At 31.9% G+C, this 25,158-nt stretch overlaps 2 protein-coding genes and 1 long non-coding RNA gene across 4 annotated transcripts; 1 reads left to right on the top strand and 2 right to left on the bottom strand.

Moving 5' to 3' along the window:
• Positions 1 to 1,044: 1,044 nt before the first annotated feature.
• On the bottom strand, positions 1,045 to 1,655 carry LOC115891314. The gene is made up of 2 exons (XR_004051806.1): positions 1,439 to 1,655; positions 1,045 to 1,384 (listed from the first exon to the last, which is right to left on the bottom strand). It is a non-coding gene; the product is annotated as an uncharacterized LOC115891314 (long non-coding RNA).
• A 1,920-nt stretch (positions 1,656 to 3,575) lies between these two features.
• On the top strand, positions 3,576 to 4,407 carry LOC115891205 (60S ribosome subunit biogenesis protein NIP7 homolog). Its single transcript, XM_030911628.1, has 3 exons — positions 3,576 to 3,760; positions 3,814 to 4,039; positions 4,094 to 4,407. The coding sequence occupies exons 1-3, from the start codon at positions 3,705 to 3,707 to the stop codon at positions 4,352 to 4,354; spliced, it is 543 nt and encodes a 180-aa protein (XP_030767488.1). The 5' UTR covers positions 3,576 to 3,704; the 3' UTR covers positions 4,355 to 4,407.
• On the bottom strand, positions 4,406 to 24,718 carry LOC115891202 (crossover junction endonuclease MUS81). 2 transcript variants are annotated; one of them, XM_030911623.1, is made up of 9 exons: positions 24,434 to 24,476; positions 24,075 to 24,369; positions 23,818 to 24,018; positions 23,664 to 23,756; positions 21,703 to 22,264; positions 21,454 to 21,639; positions 16,611 to 16,839; positions 8,231 to 8,344; positions 4,406 to 4,693 (listed from the first exon to the last, which is right to left on the bottom strand). In XM_030911623.1, the coding sequence occupies exons 2-9, from the start codon at positions 24,178 to 24,180 to the stop codon at positions 4,448 to 4,450; spliced, it is 1,737 nt and encodes a 578-aa protein (XP_030767483.1). In that variant the 5' UTR covers positions 24,181 to 24,369; positions 24,434 to 24,476; the 3' UTR covers positions 4,406 to 4,447. The 2 variants fall into 2 exon arrangements, with proteins under 2 accessions (XP_030767483.1, XP_030767482.1); XM_030911622.1 differs by having other exon boundaries at positions 24,075 to 24,718.
• Positions 24,719 to 25,158: the final 440 nt, after the last annotated feature.

Genomic DNA, 25,158 nt, shown 5'->3' with positions numbered 1-25,158 from the left:
TGTGCAATCACGTGATGCTCATGTCGTATGACGGTTAAATCTTTGGTTAGAATTTTTGTTGTTGTTTTTACCTGTTTTTACAGTTTTTACTTTATTTTTCTATTTACATCAGATTTATATTTTGTAATTGCCTATCAGACAATACGTATTTAGAAAAATAATAAGAATTAGGATCGTGTTTTTTTTTAAATCCTGGATATTAATTGGAACCCTTGATAACATTCTGCTTTTGATATAAAAAGTGCATTTTTGATTATTTACTTGGGCTAGGATATTAAAATATCGGTTGGATTGTACGACATAAATAGATGTAGGTATGATTATTTATATATATGTATGTATTTATAAAGCTTACTATCTGTTTTGCATTTTCAGTTTTTGATCAGACATTTCATTTTATTTGTGAAATGCCCACAAAAAAGCTTCCCATGATTCAACATCAGTGTGTTTGCTGCATAATGGATCATTCCTGCTGAATTTTTAGATCATTTGAAGACTACATGGAAAAAACCAGATAATATGTTACATTTTCATAGAAATTGATAGCGAGACAATTTTATAGGCAAGTGTTAGCATTATTCGAGGCACCATCAAAGAAAGCAATAATAATATGCTTAGTCCCAGAGATATTACAGCTTAGTTATTTTGCCCTACAGGAGAAAAACCAGAGTAGTTCACTCGTAATTGCATTTTCTCGGCTCCAGTTAAAATGAACAAAGCTGGTTTTTCCTGTGGTCTTCATTTGAAATAACGTAAATAAATGTTTATACATATGTATGTGATGATTAAATTGGTGTTAAGGAAATAAAAATGTTTTCGATATTAATATATACCTATATATGTATATTTATTTTGAAATAAATTACACTTTTAACAGTTTAATGGAGTTTTTAAAGCCAGTTATAATATTTATATTTTAAAAACTTGAAATCATGTGGATGTAATCACGCATTAAACCACAGACTAACTTATATAAGTCAAAAAGTAGATTTTAGTGTTAACTTTATATAACTTGTAAGTAAAATAATAAATAAAACAAATATGAAAAAACCAACAATTCTAATGTATATATTAAAATACAGTACAATAATAGGTATCTGATACCCTCACTTAACGTAGAATAATATTCTACCCAACTCAATACTATGTCCAACATGAGTTTCAAATATATCGGGCCCTAATCGTTCCTGAAAATAATATTTTTTTACATTGTTATACCATATTCTAAACTATTTAATATTTCAGTCACTTAAAAAGTTAATTTGTATTGAATAATTGTCTACCATTAAAGCAAATTTGGACTAGTATTTTTAATGGGCATATTCTGTGTATGGATATAGGTACTTCCTCCAGATTTTGGGTTCAACCAATTTATTCTTAAAACCTGAAACATCTACGTATAAAAAATAGACAGGTTACTAATTATAATAAAATTTACCCTTAGAATTATACTTCTTTAACAAATAATTTCCATTGGTATACTTTTCCATGACAAGTAATCAACTTCCTAACATTTTTTAATTGATGTAATACTTCCTCATGATGCGAAAAGAAAATCTTTTCTTTAGCACACAAAGGACAAACGATATGTTGGCTTACTTTCAGATTAGTTACTTTTCCATAGATATCCTCATGTCAATTCAAAGACGATGAACATGAAATGATCATCACATGAAAAATCACAAACTAAAACCCTAATAAACAAGTTTATATCGAATATAGAAATAAATTTAGAGTGTTCTTACCTATTGTCGTCCAAATCCCGTTAATAGATAATTAATTTTTTGGATTTTTATCTTTTATTTTTAAATATATCTTTCGAACTACTGGTTTAGTAATTATTAAATTAAACGAACTAAAAAGTCAAAATAATAAACAATTCTCTTGTCAATTGTCAATTTTCTCCAGTAAATTAACTATAAATTTTATTAAAAACACAATTAAATCGTATACTAACAATGAAAATGTAGTATCCCAGTCGATCGCAGTGCCTCTGCTGTCAAACCGAGGAAGCTGCTTAAAAGTGGGGACAGAAATTTCAAATTTGCCCATTGCCGATAAATCTCCTTTTTTAAGCCCTCCATAAACACGTTATAACAAGGTTATAACAAAGGTTATAACGTATTTCTGGATGTATAGATCTTTGTTACTCTTTTACGCAAAAACTACTGAATGGATTTTAATGAAACTTTACAATAATATAGCTTATACATCAGAATAACATATAGGCTATAAATTACGGGTAGTTCGGTATTTCCATAGTTTGTTAGTTCGTAGTTCGGTAATTTGTAATTCGGTAGTTCGTAGTAGGCACAAACAAAGGAGACAAATGACTACCTAAGTGAAACAGAAGGCGACAATGTTGTGTTGAAAATAAAATTTAGATGGCTGTAAAGTCCTTATTACAAAGTGTTTACTGGGTCCAAGAATTGAAAAGGAGTAAAAGAGAAGGCTGTTGAGGCAGTGAAATCGATAAGTATAAAGATAAAAAAAAATTAAATTAAATATTAATTTCCCAGAAGGCAAAGTAGTCGTTTGAATCTTAGATACAGAATAAAAAGTTTGAATGTAGTAGAAAAAAAAAAATATTGTACGCCAATGATTATACGCGTTCAGGGAACACAGTCGCTGACCGACCGCTGAGAATTTTGCTCAGCGGCTGACTGTTGTGTGTAAAATACTTAGATTAACAGGTAAAATAGACCGTTCAGGAAAGTCGCTTACTCCGCCCCGCTGACCGTCCCTGAACGCCCTCAATAGCTCTCATTTATTGTTATTATTCATTTCAAATTTATTTTTTTTAATTTTTTTTAAAATTAAATTTCTGTATCTGCAGTTAAGTGGCAAGAATACTTATATAATTTTATTATATAGCTATACTGCAAGAAATTTGTTTTCTATTTTATAATTTGGCTTGCCTGAAAAAAAGCCTTTTACCATCCTTTTACTATTGATAGTGTGCCGCGGTGGTACGAAAGTACTACCATTGCACGCAGGCCGCTATCTCCCGTTCGGGACTTAATATCTAACCGACACTTTCCGACAAACCGGAATTAACTATCTCTGCGCTGTGGTTGTCATTTTGTGGATCTGCCCAAGCTCACCTGATGATGGAGTAGGGCTCCGAAACCGGTAGTGAGAGCAGATTGATCCACATTATGACAAACACAGCGTAGAATTAAATTTCTGTGTCAGCAGTAAAGTGCAAGAATACTTATATAATTTTATTATATACCTATACTGCAAGAAATTTGTTTTCTATTTTATATGTAAAATTATATAGGGAATGTCATCGATCGTCATTTCCAATCCAACTGGGCGCCGTTTTTTTCAACCATAAAGTCTAATAGAACTATTTTGATACATCGGCAATTTCTTTCGATATATTTATTGATATCTCTGTTGATATACCAAAACAAATCGTATGACACGTTGTGTTCTACATTGTATTTGCAATTATTTGCAATATTTTGAACAAAAAATAAAGAATCTATCGATATCGATATATTTCAGACAATATATCGATATACCGTACCGTCCCTACAAAACTACTCAATCTGTATGCAACCATCTTTGCAACCATCTATGCAAATAAAACATAACCCAATATAACCTGACAAGGCCTAGGCAGTGGACCAGGAATTAAACTAAGTTTAAAAATATTTTTTATATCTATTTTAGCATTAAAAAACAATAATTCCATTATGAAGCGACTTTCGGAGGAACGTATTAAAGTTCTATTTGAGAAACTTGCAAAATAGTAAGTTACAATACTCATTTCCTATAAAGTTTGTTTAACATCTTACATTTTAGCATTGGGCCAAATATTAAATTATTAATAGAGAGGCCGGATGGTTTATATTGCTTTAGAGAACAGAAAGACAGAGTCTATTATATTTCTGAAAATATTTTGAAATTGGCAAACACAATCCAATCAGAAAACTTAGTGTCGGCAGGTACATGTTTTGGAAAATTTACAAAAACAGGAAAATTTAGATTACACATTACAGCTTTAAACTATTTGGCACCATACGCACAAGTATACAGTAAACTTTATACTTTAAAAACTAGTATTACTGATGAATTTTTTCAGTGTAAACTATGGTTAAAACCTGCTGCAGAACAACAGTTTCTATATGGTAATAATGTTTCAAAAGCAGGCTTAGGAAGGATAAGTGAAAACTGTGAAAAATATCAAGGAGTTTTAGTTTACAGTATGTCGGATTTACCTCTTGGATTCGGGGTAGCAGCGAAATCAACAGCCGAATGTAAATTGGCAGATCCATTAGCAGCAATATGTTTTCATCAAGCAGATATTGGTGAATATATTCGCTCAGAAGAAGATTTGTTGTAATAAACTAATTATAAAATAAATGTAAATTCTAGGATTAAAAAATAAAAAGCATATATTTTTAATCTTTATTCTTCAATATGAAACAGTATTAAATTAATAATTTCTTAAATTAAATATCTGATATACAGTTTTACTAAGAGCAATACCAATAGTCTTTCCACCTCTATCATACTTTATACTTGACAATAATTTCTCTCCTTCCATAGTTGTCATACTTTTATATGCCTTCCTTAATAATGCTGGCGATGAATATTTTTCAGTAATGGCTAAAGCTCGCTCTACTGACATTCCTTTAATTTGAATAAGGCTTTTTATAAAATATTCAGACACTTTCATATTCTAAAATAAATTATAAAATTTAACTTCCAAGTGCAGATACTCTACAATATTTTTTTTTATAAAGCAGGCTTTTTGACTCTTACAGCTCAACAAATTCTAATATAGAATTAAAAGACTAATAAACTGAAAAATGAAATAAAACTAATTAATTGAGATATGAACTTAATTTGCACACCACAAAAACGCCCCTACGTACCCAAAGCTTTGGTTTCCTCCAAATTTGGCTGTAATTGATGGCTAGCTACACCCCATAAAAGAGTCTATGTAAGCAAATCAGTGTATTCCTCCAAAGCGTTCGGCTCGAAAAATACGGCACTGTATTTTCTGAAGCGGCCGCTCTTTACAATAGGATATTGCAAGTAGCGATGGGAATTATCGAATGGTTACTGAATGAATGATTTCAACTATCGAATGGTTTTATTCAAATAAAATCATTCATTCATTTGTATACTAGAGCATAACCTCGCCGTGCGGCTAAATGGTTATCGTTGAGCCACGACTATTGAATGCTTTTGATAAATGAAATTTAGTATTCGTTTGATTTTTATGTGCGTCAGTGCATTATTAGTACTTCCAAATTTTTATAACTTCGCCTTATAAATACTGTGCTATTTTTGCGTTTAGTAAAATATTTAAAATACTAAAATAGTAGTTTTTTTTAAAATTGACGATTGTGTGAGTGTGCAGGTGGTCAAAATTTTTCCGAAAATTTGTGTGATTTTCCGTAACCCCATCTTTCAATTATTTAATTTTATATGGTATATGGTCTATTTTTTAATGGGAAATTTTGAGAAGTAGCAATTTTTAAGAGAGATGAGATGAACTCACAATTTTAAAAATACATATTTGTATTTTAGATGTTTTAATAATATGAATTAATTGAATTTAATAATCATATTTAAGTAATGTGGTTAACTAACTGGTTATCGAACTCAAACTATGGGGTGAGAAAATTAAATTGAAAGTTTTACAGGTGCCAATTTAAAAAAAAAGTTAACGATGTTTGTATTTTGTTTATGCTAATTCTCTTACATGTAGTTTTTTGCGAAAAAATATTTCATTTATTTTTTAAAGTAAATGCTAGTAAAAGTAAATATTATTTTTAAATAGTAATATAAAGTACCTAATATAAATAATTTTGATTTCTAATTTTTTATTTATATTTTCCTTCCATTACACTGCATGCTTAGAAAATTAATAAATGTTTATATTTCATGATTTTAAAATTTGTTGTTAATATAACAAATTAGTTCTGTAATTATTATTATTTAATAAACCATCGTTGCCAAAAAATTTAGAGACTATATTACTTTTAAATAGGATCTAATATAAATAATTTTGACATCTAATTTGCTACTACTTAAAAAAATGTTTATATTAAATGACTTTAAATTTTGTTGTTAATAGGAGTAATAAATTATTATATGTTATTATTATTTATTAAACCAGTCTTTGCTTAAAAACATTAAAAATACTTTTCCTACATCCAAAATAACAAGTATTATTGCAGTGTAACAACAGAATATTAATAAAAAATGCAAAATATATAGACATACTATCCCTAACGTTCCCTAACGATGTTTATATTTTGTTTATGCTAATTCTCTTACATGTAGTTTTTTGCGAAAAAATATTTCATTTATTTTTTAAAGTAAATGCCAGTAAAAGTAAATATTATTTTTAAATAGTAATATAAAGTACCTAATATAAATAATTTTGATTTCTAATTTTTTATTTATATTTTCCTTCCATTACACTGCATGCTTAGAAAATTAATAAATGTTTATATTTCATGATTTTAAAATTTGTTGTTAATATAACAAATTAGTTCTGTAATTATTATTATTTAATAAACCATCGTTGCCAAAAAATTTAGAGACTATATTACTTTTAAATAGGATCTAATATAAATAATTTTGACATCTAATTTGCTACTACTTAAAAAAATGTTTATATTAAATGACTTTAAATTTTGTTGTTAATAGGTGTAATAAATTATTATATGTTATTATTATTTATTAAACCAGTCTTTGCTTAAAAACATTAAAAATACTTTTCCTACATCCAAAATAACAAGTATTATTGCAGTGTAACAACAGAATATTAATAAAAAATGCAAAATATATAGACATACTATCCCTAACGTTCTAAAGCCAAACAATAATATTCTTTGCTAATATCAACTAATACCAATATATGGCAACAGCGCCCTTCATAATGTATTTTCTGTGTAAATACTAGCACCTCAATAAAAAAAAATAATGTGTCCTTATCTGACTCCGCAAAAAATCAAAGACACCGCGCGCCGGCTTCTTTCATAGCATTGCCACCGACCGCTCGCTGTCGGGTTTCTCGGAAAGAAACCTACGTCGCCGGGCGACAACTAGAATCCAGTTAATATTTTATTATAATCGATCCTGATCCTGACGAATAAATGAATGGTTTTTGCTGCCGAATTACTAGAACACAATATTTCAAGGCAGATGACGCATCTATTCGATAATTTTTATTCGAATAGTTTTCAACGAATGTTTTCTTACTAGCTATCGAATTATTCGAATGAATTGCAACTATCGAATGTTTCGATAGTATTCATTCGATAGTTCCCACTACTAATTGCAAGCACGTTTTTGACGGTGGACAATATTTGAATTGAACTAACTCAAACCGAAAAGCGGCAGTATTTTAACGTACCATATTTAATGTTACTTTACAATAACATCCACCGTCAAAACGGAAGTACTACTCGTTGGCAAAAATGGCCGCTAAATTACTGCCGCTCTTTGGTGGTAGCGCTTTGTTGGAAACCGAGGCTTAACTCACTCAAAACAACTACACATCTGCGGCTGATCCGACGAAACGAATGAATTGAACCAGCCAGGGAAGATTTCGACAAACGACATCCAAAAAATTACATAAAATACAATTTAATGCCTATAAGATAACTATTTTTTACGAATAATTCATGAACTGTAGAATTTCCCACGAATATGGTATTTTGAGTTAAAATTTCCATTTTCCCTCTGAATCTCAAAATTTCCTACGAATCGGCATCAATAACCTTAACATCTGCGGCGCGGCGTATCAAAGACATAGAAGCAATATTGAAGATCAGCGAGGAGTGAGGGGATCGCGGGGACGATTTTTCGTCATCGTCCACTATTTGTTTGTTCTAACAGTATTTTTGTCTAATAGTTTGGTCTATCGTAGCGTACCTCAGATCGACGGTATGGCCGTCTATATCACCCCAATTGCTGTCCACCATTCGCGAATTTCAAGTTCCAGAGCTTTACGCCCTGGGTTACTCGAGAACGGTTCTGAAAGAAGCTGAGCGCGATAACCTGGTGCCTCCATATTGCGCGGAATAGTTCTGAACTTTATGACTCAATTGAATGGAGTGAGAGTATCGCGTTCTTGAACAGTTCAGAGCTGCATAACTGCGTGCATGGAAGACAGTAAACGAACATAGCTCTTTTTGAATACAAAAATTCCTATAAGGTGTTGTATCTGGATGAGTTAGTCTCTGGTTATACTTACTTTATTTTTTACAGCGTTTTCATTAAACTGCTTAAACGGCATTAGATATAAAACATCCTGATTAATATCAACATCTATAAGACTATCTTTACCGCAGCTTTTCAATGTTTTTCTCTAAAAAAAATATCAAAATTAATATAATCACTAAAATATAATATTTATCTGCATTATTAATAATTGCATGTTGATTGCAGATATATATATACCTACAAACATTTTGATAAACTTAAACAAAAATTCAACCTGTACGTTATATATTCAAATATTGTATAAGTTTAACACATTCGTAAGCAATATAGTGCATAAAGAAATAAAGGTAACATATATATCACAAAATATAACAATTTCTAATAATATAGGTAAAAAATTAAAAAGCTAAACGCAAATTCATGTGCCGCAATTAGACATTTAATTTTTTACAATTTTTACACCACTTGATGACTGGTAGCGTTTCTGGCGTAGTACGCGCCGTTTGTATTTTATTCCCGCTTATTGCCAGTCAAGAAAAAGTTCTAAACGGGGATGTGTTGTGTACGTTAAGGTCTCTGGGAATATGTGAACTAGGTATTTCAGTCCTTAAAATGGGATGTTTTTCCCTTATGGGGTAAGCTTTCTTTACATATTTCATTCAACCCTCAATCATAGTAGAAAAAAAAGAGAGTATTATGTTTACTAAAACCAGATTATACATCATTACTAACACACATAAACATACTCTATTGCCGAGATAGTTGTCCGGGTAGAATGTAAAATGTTTGGGAGGGTGGTAAATCACCGCGACTTTACAGATCTATTGTGTGTCCCCCTTTCTTGAGTTATAACAGGTTATAACTCATCATACAGTCTCGGGACTTTGACAAAAGCCAGTATCTGAGACGGCTCCACAGAGGCAAGGTCTCCATCTTCGACATCAGCCATACCAAAGTTTATGGCACGAACGGTTGTCGTCTCCATTGCTGCTGTTGGGCTGTTGGCAGCTGTCATGCAGATGCTTGCCAATCCCTGTATTTTGCACAGATTTTGCCTCGCTATGCGTTGCTCTAGTTTTGTGTACAAAGCAACTGATCCATGGGTAGTTATACTGATCCATGGGCAGTCTTACTATTACGGTATACATCCAGGGCTGAATGTTAGGTGCGCAGCCCCATTTATTTCTCGCCAGCTTTCTGCGTACCATGAGAGCCTTTGTGGGTAATGTTTTTAATATAATAATAATAATAATAAAATGTCTTTGTTTCCAACTCAGTGAGAATAACTGAATACTGTATAATAACAGTGAACCTTATATATTGAGATATGCCTGTTCCATAGAAGTTGGCAAAAATTCAAAAATTCCCGGATATTTGACTTCCTGTGATGGCAGTATTTCTTTTCCATCTAGATGGATTCTTTTCAAGTTTTTCAGACTTCGCTTTCTGGTGAATGGTACTACCGCGGTTTTGTTTCAGTTGATGCTCATCCGACAGTCCTGCACCATCTCTCAGTGATTCGGAGTCCTCTTTGGATAATATCACTAGTGATGGGAAAAACCGATTAACTTCAATAATCGAGTACTCAAGTTTCAAGCGATTGCAATAATCAAGCGATCGCCCGAGCGAAATATCGCTTGTATTTAAAAATACGGTTTTTCGACCGTCCGTCGCTTGTTGTAAGTACTCGTTAACACCAAGCGCCAAGCAGTAAGTTGCGTGTGCAGGGCATATATTCTTTGGGTGATGAATGGCAAGTAGCAAGCGATTCGCTTGATCGCTTGATTAGTTTATTTCAAAGCTTTGTCGATGTAGGTCGTAAAATGTTGTCCCACAGATACGCAACGGATAACGTCGTATAAATTTGCTACCTGCAATGTATGTAGAAAATTCGCTCGGCTTTTTATCGAGTATGTTACATTAAAATCGGATTTCAATTTATTTCATTCTAGGATCGCTTGCGTTCGTCGCTCGCAACTCGCCAGTTGCATCGCTCGTTCATAATTGAGCGATGTCGGTTATTTGAATAATCGAGTACTCGAGTGAATTTTCGCTTGAGTTATTCCATCACTAAATATCACACAGGAGCATTTATGTTTCCCCCCGCGATCATGACTACAGTCTGACAAACGGATCTGAAACAACGGGGCAACGGCAAGGGGATCTCAATTTTCTAAAATCATGACCGATTTCATTCATAAAATATCCACGAGCGTGCGGGGTTTCATAAAAATATATCAGGAATTTTTATAATATTTTCCAGTAAAGTTTATAATATTATTTTACTTTAAATGTACCTACATTTTGTTTAGTCATTTGCCAAATATAGTAATATTTGTTAAAACGCGTGTACTAATTACAATAAACACAATTCAAGTTAAAGATATAAAACACAATACAATAACACCGCCACTGGATTTTTCAATGGTAGTGACTGTTTCTACTATTCCTAGAGAGGGGCATAAAGTTGGGGGTAATGGCGACAAGACGTGCGAGAATCTCGACCAATCAGACTGGTTAAATCCGGGATGCCATGATGAATTTTGTCAGCGTTGCCAGCTTACCCTAAGCGGACGTTATCTTAAGGAAATACTTTACCTTTTATAATAGGCAGAATGAACGAAATCAGTTAATTATACATTATACATATTAAAATAAGAGCTACGATAAATATACATTATTACAATAAGAGCTACGTCAACATATTAGCATATATATATAATTATGTATGCTGAAATGAACTAAAATATATTCAATTTATAGGTAATATCGAGCAACTTTGCTTTTCTATAATTAAACGTGATAACATCGACTTTTTTTGCCCGAATTCCTTCCGCTGTTTTAGATTCGTTTGTCAGATATTATGTCATCAACATATCCTATGCAGTGTATTCCCGTTAGAGTTAATTTGTTTAGTAGTTCATCCACTACCAAGCTCCACAGTAGGGGCGGGTAACCCCCGCCCCTACCTATCCACCTTGTGGAGTTCCTTGCGTTGTGTTAAGAGCTATGTCCGGGTAGCATAATTGTAAACGACGCGACGTCCATGGGCGCGATTCGGTTCTAGGCCGAACGATACCGCGTAAACAGCATTCGATATCGCAAACCCTTCTGATAAATAGCATCTGTGATTCCAAATTTTAACTGACTTAACACCTCTCATAAACAGCAGACGATATCGCGAAATTTGTTAACGGGTTGCTCAGCATTCAGGATCGCAAATTTTGTTTGTCAATGCAAATTAAACGAGCCAAAAATCAAAAGGGGGTGTTTTCAAGCGGCCACTTCTAATAACAACGCATATTACTGGTTGACTTTGGTGTTCGTACGAAAAAATACACGTCAACGTGCTGTTGATTCGTAAACATTTCGATTATTATAGAGGATTATAAAGTAAAACCTAAAATCGTGTCAACAAATCAACAGAACATAGAATCCCGATGACACTATTTAATGTTCATCCAACTTACATACGTATGCAAATTACTGAAAACAAAATAGAGATAAAATATATTTTCCATAGAACTCAATATAAATTTCTAATACCTCACTTTTCTTAAAAAAAAAGATATGTCCTTAACTATAAAAAATATTCAAGAAGAAACTAAGTTGCAATCTTCTTGTACTAGAAAAAGTCAAATTTTTCCTGCAAAGAAACTACACAAATTGTAGTTTTTGTTTTAAATTTTTGAAATAAAGCTGGTCATTCTGAAAACACTGGGTAAAATTTTGGATGGAAATTTAAAAGATTCTGTAACTTTATTCATTTCAGCATTCATTTTTTGGTTTCGATTTATAATCTGTTTTTTTTAAAGTTAATTTGTTTTGAGTAATTACTCTTTTTAATTTCTGTAACTTACCTCAATTTCTTCCTTTTTAGCGAATCATGTTCTAATAATTTCTTTATCTATTAACTTATATACTCGTGGTTTGGGGGCAAATTAATTTTTTTGCAAAGTAATATTTAGTACTATATTATTTGGTAGACATCTTGTACTTGCAAATTTTGCGATCTTGAATGCTGATTACGAGCAACCAATCAACAAATTTTGCGATATCGTCTGCTGTTTGTAAAAGGAGTTAAGGCAGTTAAAATTGGGAATCACGGATGCTATTTACTAGACGGATTTGCGATATCGTATGCTGTTTACGCGGCATCGTTCGGCCTAGAACCGAATTGCGATCATGGACGTTGTTTACAAATATGCGTCCGGGTATGTCATTTGGCATTTAATTGACTAAAACGTTGCTAGGTACATAGTTTCACGAATATTCCCCTCACATACTTTTTTTCGCGGAAACAGAGGTTTATGACATACGCACATACCCAACTAAAAAATTTAAACAAAAATACACCTCTAAGGGTGGCTGCAACGACCTCCCGTAATCCTGCGGTTGTACAAACGTTGTACAAACGCATATTAAAATTAAAGGGTTCAGGGGAAATCAATTATAAGCTCCATTTTACTAATTTTACAGGAGAGCACTGACGGTTGGCGGTTATCAGGTTCTTTTCGTGTAATCTATATTTTTACTAGGCATATATCATAGGATTTAACAATGTATTGCCATACAGAGTTTATACATTTTGTAGGAACCAGTTAGACCTCCTATAATATTGAAAAATACTAAAATTAAGAAATTGGCGTTTATCAAGTTTTTCCCCTGGACAATTGTGATTGTGCTTTTACTATGACTAAAATTGTGATTATGATTACGACTGTGCTGTATAAACCCGGCATAAGATTGGGGTATTTCACATAGCATGGGGTATAACACATAGACTGCTGTATTCATATAGCATGAACAATGTCATTCTTTTAACATTATTTTGATATTTATTATTGAAATTAGGAGACTAAAGCTAGTGCAAAGATCAGAAGTATGAAGTAGCCATAATAATAAAAGCAGCAATAAATAAAGTAGCTATAGAACTACTATAGGCCTGGTGCATTTCAGTTCATTTTAATAATTCCGACCGCAGCGCTCGATACGGCAGAAATTAGAAGTGCCGGGTATAAAGTATTTTACGCAGTCTCGTTACCGTTTATGTCGATCGCATTGAAATAATATTAAAATTGTGGCTTTGTCATAATATTTAAGTATTTTATTTTTTACTAGTGCAGTTATTGAAATTATAAAACACTCAGGTACGAGGTTTGTGTGATGTACCGCTGTTTCGGGTAGCAAAAATTAAGTGGTAAAAAGTGCCCGAACTAGGCGTTGTGTTGTGATGTGAAAGTTTCAAATGTTAATAAAATTGCCGAAAAAATATTATGTACTTAGGGCGTTGTTAGGCACAATAACATTCAATAACTCAACATTCCCGGATATTCAACTCTCCCGAAACCAGTGGCGCCTCGTCAGGTGCAGTAGGTGAAGGGGCACTTCACCGAAAAAAATACTCAAATTAAAGAAAAAACTTTACTGCTTAAAATATTAATTTAGTTTAATATATTTACATGTATCTAAATAATAAAATGGTAATTTTTTATAAATTATTTTTTTTCCGGGTGGACCTCTGCATAATAGGTCCACCGCACCGTTAATTCCGATCGAAAAAGTAGCATTATATGTTATGTTACCACGTCCATAAGCCACAAGTGAAGTGAAAATACCTATTGTATGTGTGTGCAAAGCGGCTGCACGGTTTGCATGGTAACGTGACGTCAGCCTAGCGGCAGCATGTAAATCCCCCGCCCCAAAATTTGATTGTGAACGACCGATGGGAATGAGTTTTTCGCATATACGTATTACTTTTTACAAATATACTCAGCCTAATCTCCAAAAAGTGAAGCCCAAACAGTGAAAGAACAATATGGAATTCTGCATAAGTCTATTTCACCCGGATATTCATTTAACTGAGCATGCCTCACCTGAAGAAGTTTTCATTGGTCGATGTTTTTAGAGGGAAGTGGTTGACTGACATTTCCCCTAACCTTCAATTTTATTTATATTTTTATTATTTATAACACATTATCATGGAGTTGGAAAAATATCAAAAAATAGTTGGAAACAATAAACTAAACAAAATCACTCTTTTACGCGCACAAATAAAAAGTAATCCAAACAGAACTAAAACAACAATCAATCGGAGTTTGGCGTAATCGCAGTTCAATTCATATCCGGGTGAAATAGACTTATGCAGTTTTAATATGGAGCTGGGTTATATTGTCTTTTTCTTACGGCACAGAAATTGCACACGGGGTTAAATAGGGAACCCTGAGTATATTTGTAAAAAGTAATACGTATATAGTTTTTCGGCCAGTTCTTTTCGTCTTCCTTCAACTTAGTTGTTCAGGAAATGCGTAACGGGTAACGGCGTGTGGCGTTGACGCATAATTTATGCATTTATGCTAATATTCGGCTACTTCGGCGAGTAATTAACCGTGTAAAAATTGTAAAGTTGTTGTTGTTATGTTAAAAAATGAATGTACGTGTTAAAAAATGAACTCAATTAATGACTTGGTGTGCAATTTATTGGAAACTCCCTTCAGACGGCGGCGGCGGACAGATGAAGATAAGAGGGATGTTTTATCTCAAGGGCGACCAACTGAAACTTTAACCATAAATTGCAAAAAAGAAATAAGAAAAAGTGGTAAATCTTATAATATTAAATTTAAGTCTTCCTGATTTTCTGATTTTAATTGGCTATGTAGTAGTATTGTTTTACAAAAATTATTTTGTTGGTCGTATTTATTTTCTAATAAACATGGCATTTGGAATAAAGAAGGGTTCACTGATTTCGTAAATATAACAAGCTCTTTGCATAAACACGGGGATTCTGCAGAACATTTAAAATGTCAGTTAATGCTAAGAAATTAAAAAAAATCAAAATACAACAGCTGATGCTTTAGAAAAAAAAAACGTTAGACTATAAGCTTAATTTTAATGAAAATGTTCGTTTAAATAGGCTTTAACGCGAATATAATTAATTAATTAAATGCCGATATTACTGATAACTTTGCATCAATAAAGAACAGAAAAAATGAGATGATTTACAAAAATTAGTAAGGTAGTAATACAAATAAGTCAAATTTATTGTGGTTAATATTGCTTAGTAAACATTAATGTAATAATAGTTAATGTATAATAATTGAATGGCTCCTCGGTTGTAACCAACAATTTTTTCAATATCGAAATTTCAGTGAAAAAACCAAGGATAAAACGCTATACCTACCTATGAAAATTACAATCTTATTTCACTGAAATCTCTATTTTGAAAAAAAAATGTCGGTTACAACGTTTTTCGGGGAAGCCATTCAATAATTACAGCGTTCCCCATAAAGTTGGATCCATATGGACGGTTTTTTTGGTATTAAGAGTTTAAAAAAAACTTTTTGTGGCTATCAATTCTGCTTTAAAAACAACATTAAAATGCACTAAGTCAAAGTTGAAACATAATTTTGTTAGTCACTTTTTTTAAAACAATAATAATAATTTAACCAATTTTGCTGCATTCGCCATTTTGGTGAATGCAGCAAAATTTTTTCAAATATTATTTTAAAAAATTTTGACAAAACGGTGAGTGCGCCAAAAAAATTTTCGCCTGCGGCGCAATTTGAAGGAAATTAACCCTTCACCTAATTTTTTACCCACGAGCCGACACTGCTCAAAACACCATTTTATAGCTTCACAGCTTCCCACACTTTTGATTTCATCAAAAGCAAAAATGGATTCAAGCAGTTCGACGAAACAAGTGTGTAAACACAGTGCTCATAATAAAAAAATTAAATAGGCATATACTATGAGGGGATAAAATATAATTTTCAATATTAATGGTATACTTTTTTTAATCAACTAATGCTTAAATGCTCTATGGACATTTTCTAAAATTATAATTATGATTACCTATGTAGGTACCTTTAAAACATTTCGTTATAGCCGAAATAGCTCCAGTTACAAACAAAGTAGTATAAAAATTCAAAATGGCGGCCATAAGAAAACAAAACTTGACTGTTGTGCGAAATCTAGAAGGCTTAGAAATTTTCTGAAAATGGCATTTAATTGGCCGAGGTCAAAAATATAAACCTACCAACTTACGTTGCAACAGATACAATAGTTCTGAAGATATTGTCATTTAAAACAAACGTATTATTTTATTTTTTTTTTAGCATAAATCCGAAACTAATTAAGATACCGGGGTTTTCTTTATAGGTATTTGTCAAACTTCTAATTACGCAACTTTTGTCCCATTTAACCGAATTCGTATCTTTCGAAGTTTCTGAGATGCGAGAATGTTGAGCATCGAAATTGTCACCACATTGTATACCGGTTGTTTACGATATTATCCGATAATGGCAGCACCAGCGGAGAATGCATTAAGGCTATATGACATCTAGCACGAGGATAACTGATCACTCTCATTGTTAACACAAAATATTCTGTAAAATTATTCTCTTTATAGTTACCTTGTAAATCTGTATCAATGTTCTTGTAAAATATGCTAAATATTCTATACTTTCGTTTAAACTACCAGTAAACTTAATAAAAAAATGTTCTTGTAAAGCAGTGTAACTTGCAGCTTGATACAAAGTTTGTAGTGGTAACCCCAAATGCTGATTTTTACCATAGCTTTCCACAAGATATATTAAATTTTCAATACCTGATCGTTTCAACCTAAACTTTTGCTCATGATATCTAGAATATTAAATATTTTTGTTTTATATGTTCTTTGGCCTCTAATATTATATTTATATATTTTTCTTTCTTGGATTTAGGTCAATAAATAATTTTCTTTATTTTATCAACTACATCTATATTATATTTTAGTTAATGTCTAACGTTTCGACCATTTTTTTTGGACTTCATTAGAGTCTAAATTACATTACACAACGTTTAAAAACATTAAAATTACAATAACATTTTGTTTACTTATCAAGAATGTAGATAATAATCTTAAAATTTGGACTACAGATGAAGAACACCTTATAAAAAATAAATATGGACTATACATTTAAGAAAGAAAAATATATAAGAATATTAAATATTATACAGGGTGTTTCACAAAACATGTGCCATCTCTCGTGGGGAGACTCCTCACGTAAAAATAAGATTTATTTTTCATATCAACAAGGATCCGATTCTGCTTTGTTTTGTAGCTACAGGGTGTTAAAATCTTAATATTTTTTCGATTTATTATAATTTTCTTCCAAGTACTTCTAGCGTTGAAATTTTGAGGATAAAAGTTACTATAAATGCGACTTAATTTTTAACTCTATGAATGCGACATATTTTAAAGCGAAAAAAGTCGACATATTCACCATGGACCGCCATCGCCATGATCCAAGTCTAATAGCAACCTTAAAAAAAAATAATATCATTAACTTGCAAAAGTTTTAAATAAGTACTCATTATCCCTCATCAGAAAATATGAAAAAAAAGTTCTTATAAACATGGGTATGAAAATGCATAGTTTTAGAGTTACGGGATATGAACATTTTTTGAAATTAAGGTTTTTTGTAATTATCTTAAATACCATTATTTTTTTATCTGAAATCGCTGTACGTTGGACTAATAGTAACAATAACTAATAGTAATAATAATTAATAATAAATTAGGTAAAATACATAATTTATAAAAAAATTAAAATTATAATTTAATTAATTGATAAAATACAATATGATCGAAAAAAAAACGGCGTCAGGTCATCCTATGAAAAGAAGATCACTGTCATTTTATATGTAACATTATTCTAAGAAGATGACTTTGAGATTGGCGCCAGAAAGTGACGTACGTTCTTTTCGCAGTCTTTCTTTAAAAAGTGTTTTTTAGCGAGTGGAGTAGTATAAATAAGTGCAATTTTGATAGAAATAATTAGTGGGTAAGTGGGAGCAATAATCCTCTGATATAATTAGCTTTTATTCCCTTTTTTTCCTGCATTGCTTTCCATAACCTAAGTTTCTTGAACTAACAAGCATGGCAGCTTCTTCAGGGGGGTCAATTGGCCCCCCTAAGAAGTTTTTTAAATACACATATAAAGATTCTGGACCATACTTGGTAATAGTGGAAACCAGAAAAGAAGATGAGGAGGTTACACAAAACTTGGGCAACCTACACCCTATGTGTTTAGGAAGATGGCTTAAGGAATTTGGAATAATAGGTGTTAATAAAGTCTCGAGGAAGGGAAAAAACAGAGTCGGTTCACACCTATAACTTTTTATTTTTTCAGATAAAACAACGATATTTGGTATGTTAGCATATGACATAATTTGGGATTGATTGACGTATTCAATTGTTTTTCGGTCACTTCCGGTTTCACGGAAATGACTACAACTTTGATTTTAAATGGCACCCTCGGTATTTTTTACTTTATTCGATAGAAAATGACACTCTGAATCGAATGACATATCATATGTCAACTTTTGAAATTTTGGCATATGGTTTATTTGAAATTGTAACATGCGGTTCATAACGACAATTTGCTTCAAAATACCAAGTGTATGGTATCAAATTATTCGTAAAAAAATGCTTTTTCCAAATATGGTAATGAGCCACCCTCGTTCCATTTGAAAAAAAATGAGATATGATTAAAAATACGATTTGGGCATCTTATAACCGGCCAAGATTAAAATTAATGTTTTTAACACAGCCATTGCACTCTAGATTGAAATCTAAAATAGAATTTCAGAGTGCCATTTTCTATCGAATAAAGTAAAAAAATTAGCGCCGGGAGGCACGTATAGCCGCCCATACTAAAATATGTTAATATCTCGAAAACTGCGACTTTGACTGATTTTGATGTTATTACAAATTTTGTTGCAAATATTATTCCTAATCTTAATTTGAAAACCGCGTTTCGCTAGCTACTGTAATTTTGGAGTTACGATTTTTTTAAATTTTTAACCCCCTCCCATACCCCCTCACCAACCCCTCACCACCACCAAAAACTAATGGCCAGATTCTCGGGTGCCACAGTATTTTTGTGCCAAATTTGGTTAAAATCGGTTCAGCGGTTTTTGAGTTATCGTGTTACACACGGCAGACGGAGAGACGGACAGACAGACAGACAAACAGACACCATGAGAAAATATTTTGTATTTAGGTCATTTATGACTAAGGAATGCAATCCCGCAAATGCTGAATCCCGCATATGCGGGATCCCTCTGTGATTCCGCGGGATCAAATTTGCGAGATTTACCGTGCGGGATCTGCGGGATCGACACCAGGGGATTCCCCTTACGGCTTGGCCATTAAAAATAAGTGAAACAAACAGGTTAGTTGTTAGATTTCTTTCTGGCGTGCGTAAGTAAAGAAAAGCGTGTAACGTGGTTTAACTAGTACTTGTGGACAATTTCGTGAAATAAACTGCCGGACATAATTATCGGGACAAGCAAAATTTTAGGGTAAATTTAAAGTTGAATATCTCTTGAACTTAAAAAGATTTTGGGATGCGGTTTGGACCAGGTTTTAGATGCATCTATTGTGATTAAGATACTATGTGATTTTTTCGAAAATATATTTAGCGAATCCTCGTATACAGGGTGTTTTACAAGAGTGTGAAAATTTGGTCAAGAATCTTTTTTACCGCAAATTTACAATTTTTAAAAAATCGAAATTTTTACCAAGTACGACTAATCTGTGTTGAAATTAGAAAAAACAATTTGATCGGTTTTTTATTTTTTTTTTTGTTTTAAGGAAAATACGACGTTTTTTCGAAAAATATGCATTTTTAGTCATATGATGGTCCTAAATGGTACAAAAAGCTTTGTACATTCTGCATATGCCAAAAAATTATTGATACAGAGTGTATCTAAAAGCAGATAACTAACACAAATTGAAAAAAAAAACCTTCAACATCAGAATACTATTTTTATTTATAAAATAAGTAGATAAACTATAATAAAATTTAAGTTTATTCAATATTAAATACATTTTTTGAACACCCTGTATACATCGGTCCCAATTTCTGTTCAGCTAGTTTAAGATACACGCTATATCAGGATATTGTGGGCCTATGCAAAATGTACAATGCCTTTTGTACCATTTAGGACCAAATTTATGACTATAAATGCATATTTTTCGAAAAAAACTCGTATTTTCTTTACAACAAAAAATTAAAAAAAAACACCACATTGTTTTTTCTACTTTCAATACAGATTAGTCGTACATAGTTAAAATCTCGATTTTTCAAAAATTGTAAATTTTCGGTAAAAAAAATTCTTGACCAAATTTGTACACTATTATAAAACACTCTGTATACGAGAATTCGCTAAATATATTTTCGAATACCACATAGCATCTTAATCACAATAGATGCGTCTAAAACCTGATCCAAGCCGCATCCCAAAATCGGAGAGAGAAAAGAAGAGCATTTATTGTTTACAATCCTGCAATTTTGCGGATCAGCGGGATTGATTGCTTTAATCCCGCGGGTTTGCGGGATTTAGATTTTGGTGCGGGATTGCATTCCCTATTTATGACCCAAATAACTTATTTTGAGTGAAATTAAAAAAACTTTTTTTGCCGACCTTAATAGCGTACCATACCTACTGGTATGGTCGGCTAAAAATACCGAGGGTGCCATTTAATAATCAAAAGTTAGTCATTTCCGGTGAAACCGGAAGTGACAGAAAACAATTGAATACGTCAATCAATCCCAATTTATGTCATACACTAATATACCAAATCTCGTTGTTTTATCTGAAAAAATAAAAAAGTTATAGGGGGTGAGCCACTTTTGAGACGCACCCGGTATACTCTATTTCAAGTATGCCTCAGGTAACAAATCATTTTTTTAATTATTTATTAGCTGTAAGATATTTTATAAATTCAAATTTAGAAATAAAGATTATACAAAACAAAAAAAAATATGTTTAAAACTTTATAATTAATTCCACTTCAAATTATGAGCAGTGTATACCATGTTTATAGGACCACTTCATAAGTTCAGCAGTTAAATAGGTAGTCTATCTGTCAAACACGTCAAAAGAGAGAGAAAGAAAATTTGGTCCCACCACATCAAAAGAGCCGACTGTTTCTGTCGCTACTCGTCGATCCACTTACTCTGCTTATAGTAACTTTTACCTTCAAAATTTCTTTCGAATCACTAAAAGTACTTGGAAGAAAATTATACTAAATTGAAAGATTATCAAGGCTTTAGCACCTTGGAACTACGAAACAAAGCAGAATCGGACCTATCTTGATATGAAAAATAAATCTTATTTTTACGTGAGGAATCTCTCCACTAGAAATGGTACATGTTTTTTGAAACACCCTGTATATGCATCTTTAAAGATATGAAAAATACAATACCTTTTATCTTTTATGCTAGATGCAAAATCGTCCATTCTCTTTCTCTCAATTATAAATGGTAGCACTAGTTCATTTTCTGTCTCATAATCGCGACATACCCATAAAAAATCACCAACTTTCAGATTTTTTATCTCATACTTAATATTATATTTTTTAAGAAATATAATTGCTTCATCATTAATTTTTCTGAGAAATATTTCATTTTCAAAACCTGTTAATATAAGTTTAGAAGATGAAAAATTGACTTACCCTGAAGTTTCATTATTATCAACGTACAAAATAATATTAAATCTTTCAGATGTCAAAACAAACTCTTGCATACCAGAATATGAATTGGTATTTTTTTTATTAATCTTATATTTGGAAGCATCTTTTTTCAGTGGATTCCTACTATCACATAATTTTGACAATTGAATTACTTCAGATGTATTATCCTGCACAGCATTATCTACTTCAATTTCTTTTAAATTATCATCTAAATATTTGGGTTTGGAACACTTAAAATAGCCTTTTTCATACAGTCTTTTAGCTAATAATGTACCTTCCTCACTTAATGAATATTTTGGAGGGTGGCTAATTTTTAATATTAATTTTTTTGAAATTAAAGTTTTCATGGATGACCATGCAGTATAATGAGATCCAGGATTTGCTTTGGTAAATGAACTATTAACAAACTGTTGTCCATGTAAAATAATATCTGCTTTTCGTAAAAAACCTGGATAATCAGACTTTAAACTTTCTTTGTAAATAGCTAGCAGAATAGCATATCCTCCGGTTCCTTGTTGAGGAATATATTCCCTAAAAGACTGATCTAAAATGAAGAAAAAATATATCACTTGATATTTAAACTATTTATGTACTAATACCCAGAGCTGCAAGCTCACAGAAAACCTAAATCTTTTTTTATTTATATCATTTTAATAATTAAGTCATTTGATTTTACCTGGCCGTTGGCTGGTCGGATATATTGCGTACATATGTAGGTGCGTCCAGATGAACGACCAGTTTCAGCAGGGCTGTCAGATCTAACGATTTTTTATGTTTTAACCAATTAGAAAATACTGTTTTCAGAAATGTTAAAATATCCGAGTTAACTAAAAAGCGGAGTTCCTATTCATGAGCTTATTAAATGTTCTAATATTAAATAATACATTTAAAATATTAATGCTAATTACAGTAGTGTAATTAGTATAGTTTTCATACATTGTAGAGGAACAAAAAAAAAAGATTATACAAGATCAAAAAGGAACTTTAAATATGCTTTTTTTATTTTGTACCACTGAAACTCCAAGGTATTATCATATCAACTATAAATAGAGTATATCATATAAAAATATTTTGAATTTTTACTAGAATCGACCCTTGATAAAAAAATGACTAGATTTAAGTTTCCCTTTCATCTATTCTTCCAAATAATACTAATTATTTGGTTTTTCTGCACGTGTTCAAAAACTACACTAGAACACTATATCTTATAGAAAAGTTTGCGTTGAATTTGAGGGATTTCATCTGAAAAATTATTAATTTGGAAGAAAAGCGGCAACAAGCTGCAGAAAATAATATTTTAGTGCAGTCTACTGGTCGCAGCGACCAGCCAACAGCCAGGTCGTTAGTGCACGTTGTATCATTCAATTTTATAGTATTACAGGTAGCAGCGACCTGGTCGTCAGTGCGTCTATTAAGGGCTTAATAGATCTAATTTTTTTTAGAAAAGGTTTGTCTTTTTTCATATATTTTTATGATAAATTTTTAACAGCGGCATTTTCTTTTGAGCTCTCAAGCGACGTCGGCAGCAGATCAAATACACCGACACCCAGTACTGCTAGCGAATAAAAAGTTAGTTTTCGTAACAGTTGGAATTGTCGTGTTACGCGAGCGCGCATTGGGTTTGTATTTATCAAATGAAAGACAAACAAAGATTGCTATTATTTTATGTGGTGCACATTATCCAGACGGGTTCATTACAGAGTGTTTCGTTTTTTTAATCAAATTGGAAGTTTGTGTAAATTTAAGTTTGCAATAAATCTTTGTTTGTCCAAATATTTAGTTGTTAGGGCTCGTATTGATTTAAGTCTATACAAAAATGACTTGAGTTGAAATAAAATGATTTAATTTCAAAGACTTAAGACTTAAATCATTTGAACTTTATGTTAAAATTGACTTAACACTTAAGCCTTTTTAAAACCCACTTGTTGCAGCTCTGATCATACCTATAGATTTTGACATCTGTGGACTAATATTCTTAGTGTTTTTCTTTTCTCCTTCACTTCTGAACTGTGGTATATATTCTTTAAAAGGTTGATCTAAAAAATTTTAAAACATATTTCACCTATTTATAGGGAAAAATTAATAATTTATTTATACCTATTACAGCATTAGACATATTAATATTTTTAGTTTTGTAATTTTCCTCATTACTGTATTTTAATAATTTATCATCAAGCATTTTACATATTTTACCACCAAAACCTTTTAATATCTTGCAGTCCCTTCCGCTATTAAGTGGTAATGGGTACCTCCGTAAACAATGTAATGCATTGTTAAAAGTATATTGCATTTTTGAATCTGTATAAAATCTATTTGTTTAAGCAACTACTAAGTATGTAATATAAGTTGTATACCATTGGCAACTGCTTTATCTCTCCATTCTGTTAACCACTTCTCAAATAATGGGTTTGGACATTTTATTTTTAAGGATACTCTATTTTTATTTCGTACTGGGTCCATATTCAAATATTTTTCAACTGAATACTGAATCCATATACTGAATTTACCTCAGATAATGCCAATTATGATGCCAATAGACTCAGACTGCTAGTTTAATTGAATAAGGTTTGAAATAGGTTTCAATCAATTTTATCATTTAGACAAATTTAGATATAAACACATAACCTAAGATAGTTTACCGTTCTTGACCTAAGATAATGAAATGAAATGAAATAAATAAAAATAAAAAAATATAAAAATTGAACAGAGATACCCAGAGGAGATACCGAAAATTTGAATTCAACAAGGGGTTGAAGTAGGGATGGCAACGATATATCGATATATATATGATAAATATCGATTTAGCATGAATAATATATTGCGGTGCGATTAACAAAAAATATACCGATATTACGAAAAATATATCGAACAGGGCGATGCTCTGGAGCCCTAACTGAACACATGGTGAAATGATCAAGTCTCTAGCTGTTTCTGGGCCTCTGCTCTGGGTCAAGTTTTTATTCTTTTTGGTAAAGAAAGAGGTAAAGTTAGACCTTGAAGTTAGACAACCTTTTAAACACGGTATTATTTTTTTTTCCACAAAACGTGATTTGCGTGATTCAACATTCAACAACGTGATTCTGATTCTGAGGGTGCAGCCACACTATCCTAAAAACGGCGTATCGGCGTAACAGCGTAACGACCTTGAATCGATTTCCAGTAATTCTATTGGCTGAAACATTCATCTGTCAGAAATTTTATCTGTCAAATTCATCTGTCAAAAATTTCAGCCAATAGAATTACTGGAAATCGATTCAAGGTCATTACGCCGTTACGCCGATACGCCGTTTTTAGGATAGTGTGGCTGCCAGCGTTGCCAATCTTTGTGGAATTCCACAAAATGTGTGGAATTCGTAATAATGTTGTGGAACGTTTGTGGAATAGAATAAATGTGGAATTTTGTGGAATTTTCGGAATTATTCTTTTTTTCCTTTTTTT

Source organism: Sitophilus oryzae, unplaced genomic scaffold, assembly GCF_002938485.1.
Source record: "Sitophilus oryzae breed Bouriz unplaced genomic scaffold, Soryzae_2.0 scaffold_980_pilon_pilon, whole genome shotgun sequence".
NCBI classification, from domain to species: Eukaryota; Metazoa; Arthropoda; class Insecta; order Coleoptera; family Curculionidae; genus Sitophilus; species Sitophilus oryzae.
The sequence above is the reverse complement of the archived record's forward strand: the minus strand, read 5'-3'. Positions and strand labels throughout refer to the sequence as shown.

Excerpts from the sequence above, each read along its gene's own strand:
- LOC115891205 (XM_030911628.1), top strand. The coding sequence starts at position 3,705 with ATGAAGCGACTTTCGGAGGAACGTATTAAAGTTCTATTTGAGAAACTT. Across the intron at positions 3,761-3,813 it reads TTTGAGAAACTTGCAAAATA|CATTGGGCCAAATATTAAAT; the intron begins GTAAGTTACAAT and ends CTTACATTTTAG. Across the intron at positions 4,040-4,093 it reads ATTTGGCACCATACGCACAA|TGTAAACTATGGTTAAAACC; the intron begins GTATACAGTAAA and ends GAATTTTTTCAG.
- LOC115891202 (XM_030911622.1), bottom strand. The coding sequence starts at position 24,180 with ATGGACCCAGTACGAAATAAAAATAGAGTATCCTTAAAAATAAAATGT. Across the intron at positions 23,757-23,817 it reads TATGTCTAATGCTGTAATAG|ATCAACCTTTTAAAGAATAT; the intron begins GTATAAATAAAT and ends AAAATTTTTTAG. Across the intron at positions 22,265-23,663 it reads ACAGATGTCAAAATCTATAG|ATCAGTCTTTTAGGGAATAT; the intron begins GTATGATCAGAG and ends TCTTCATTTTAG.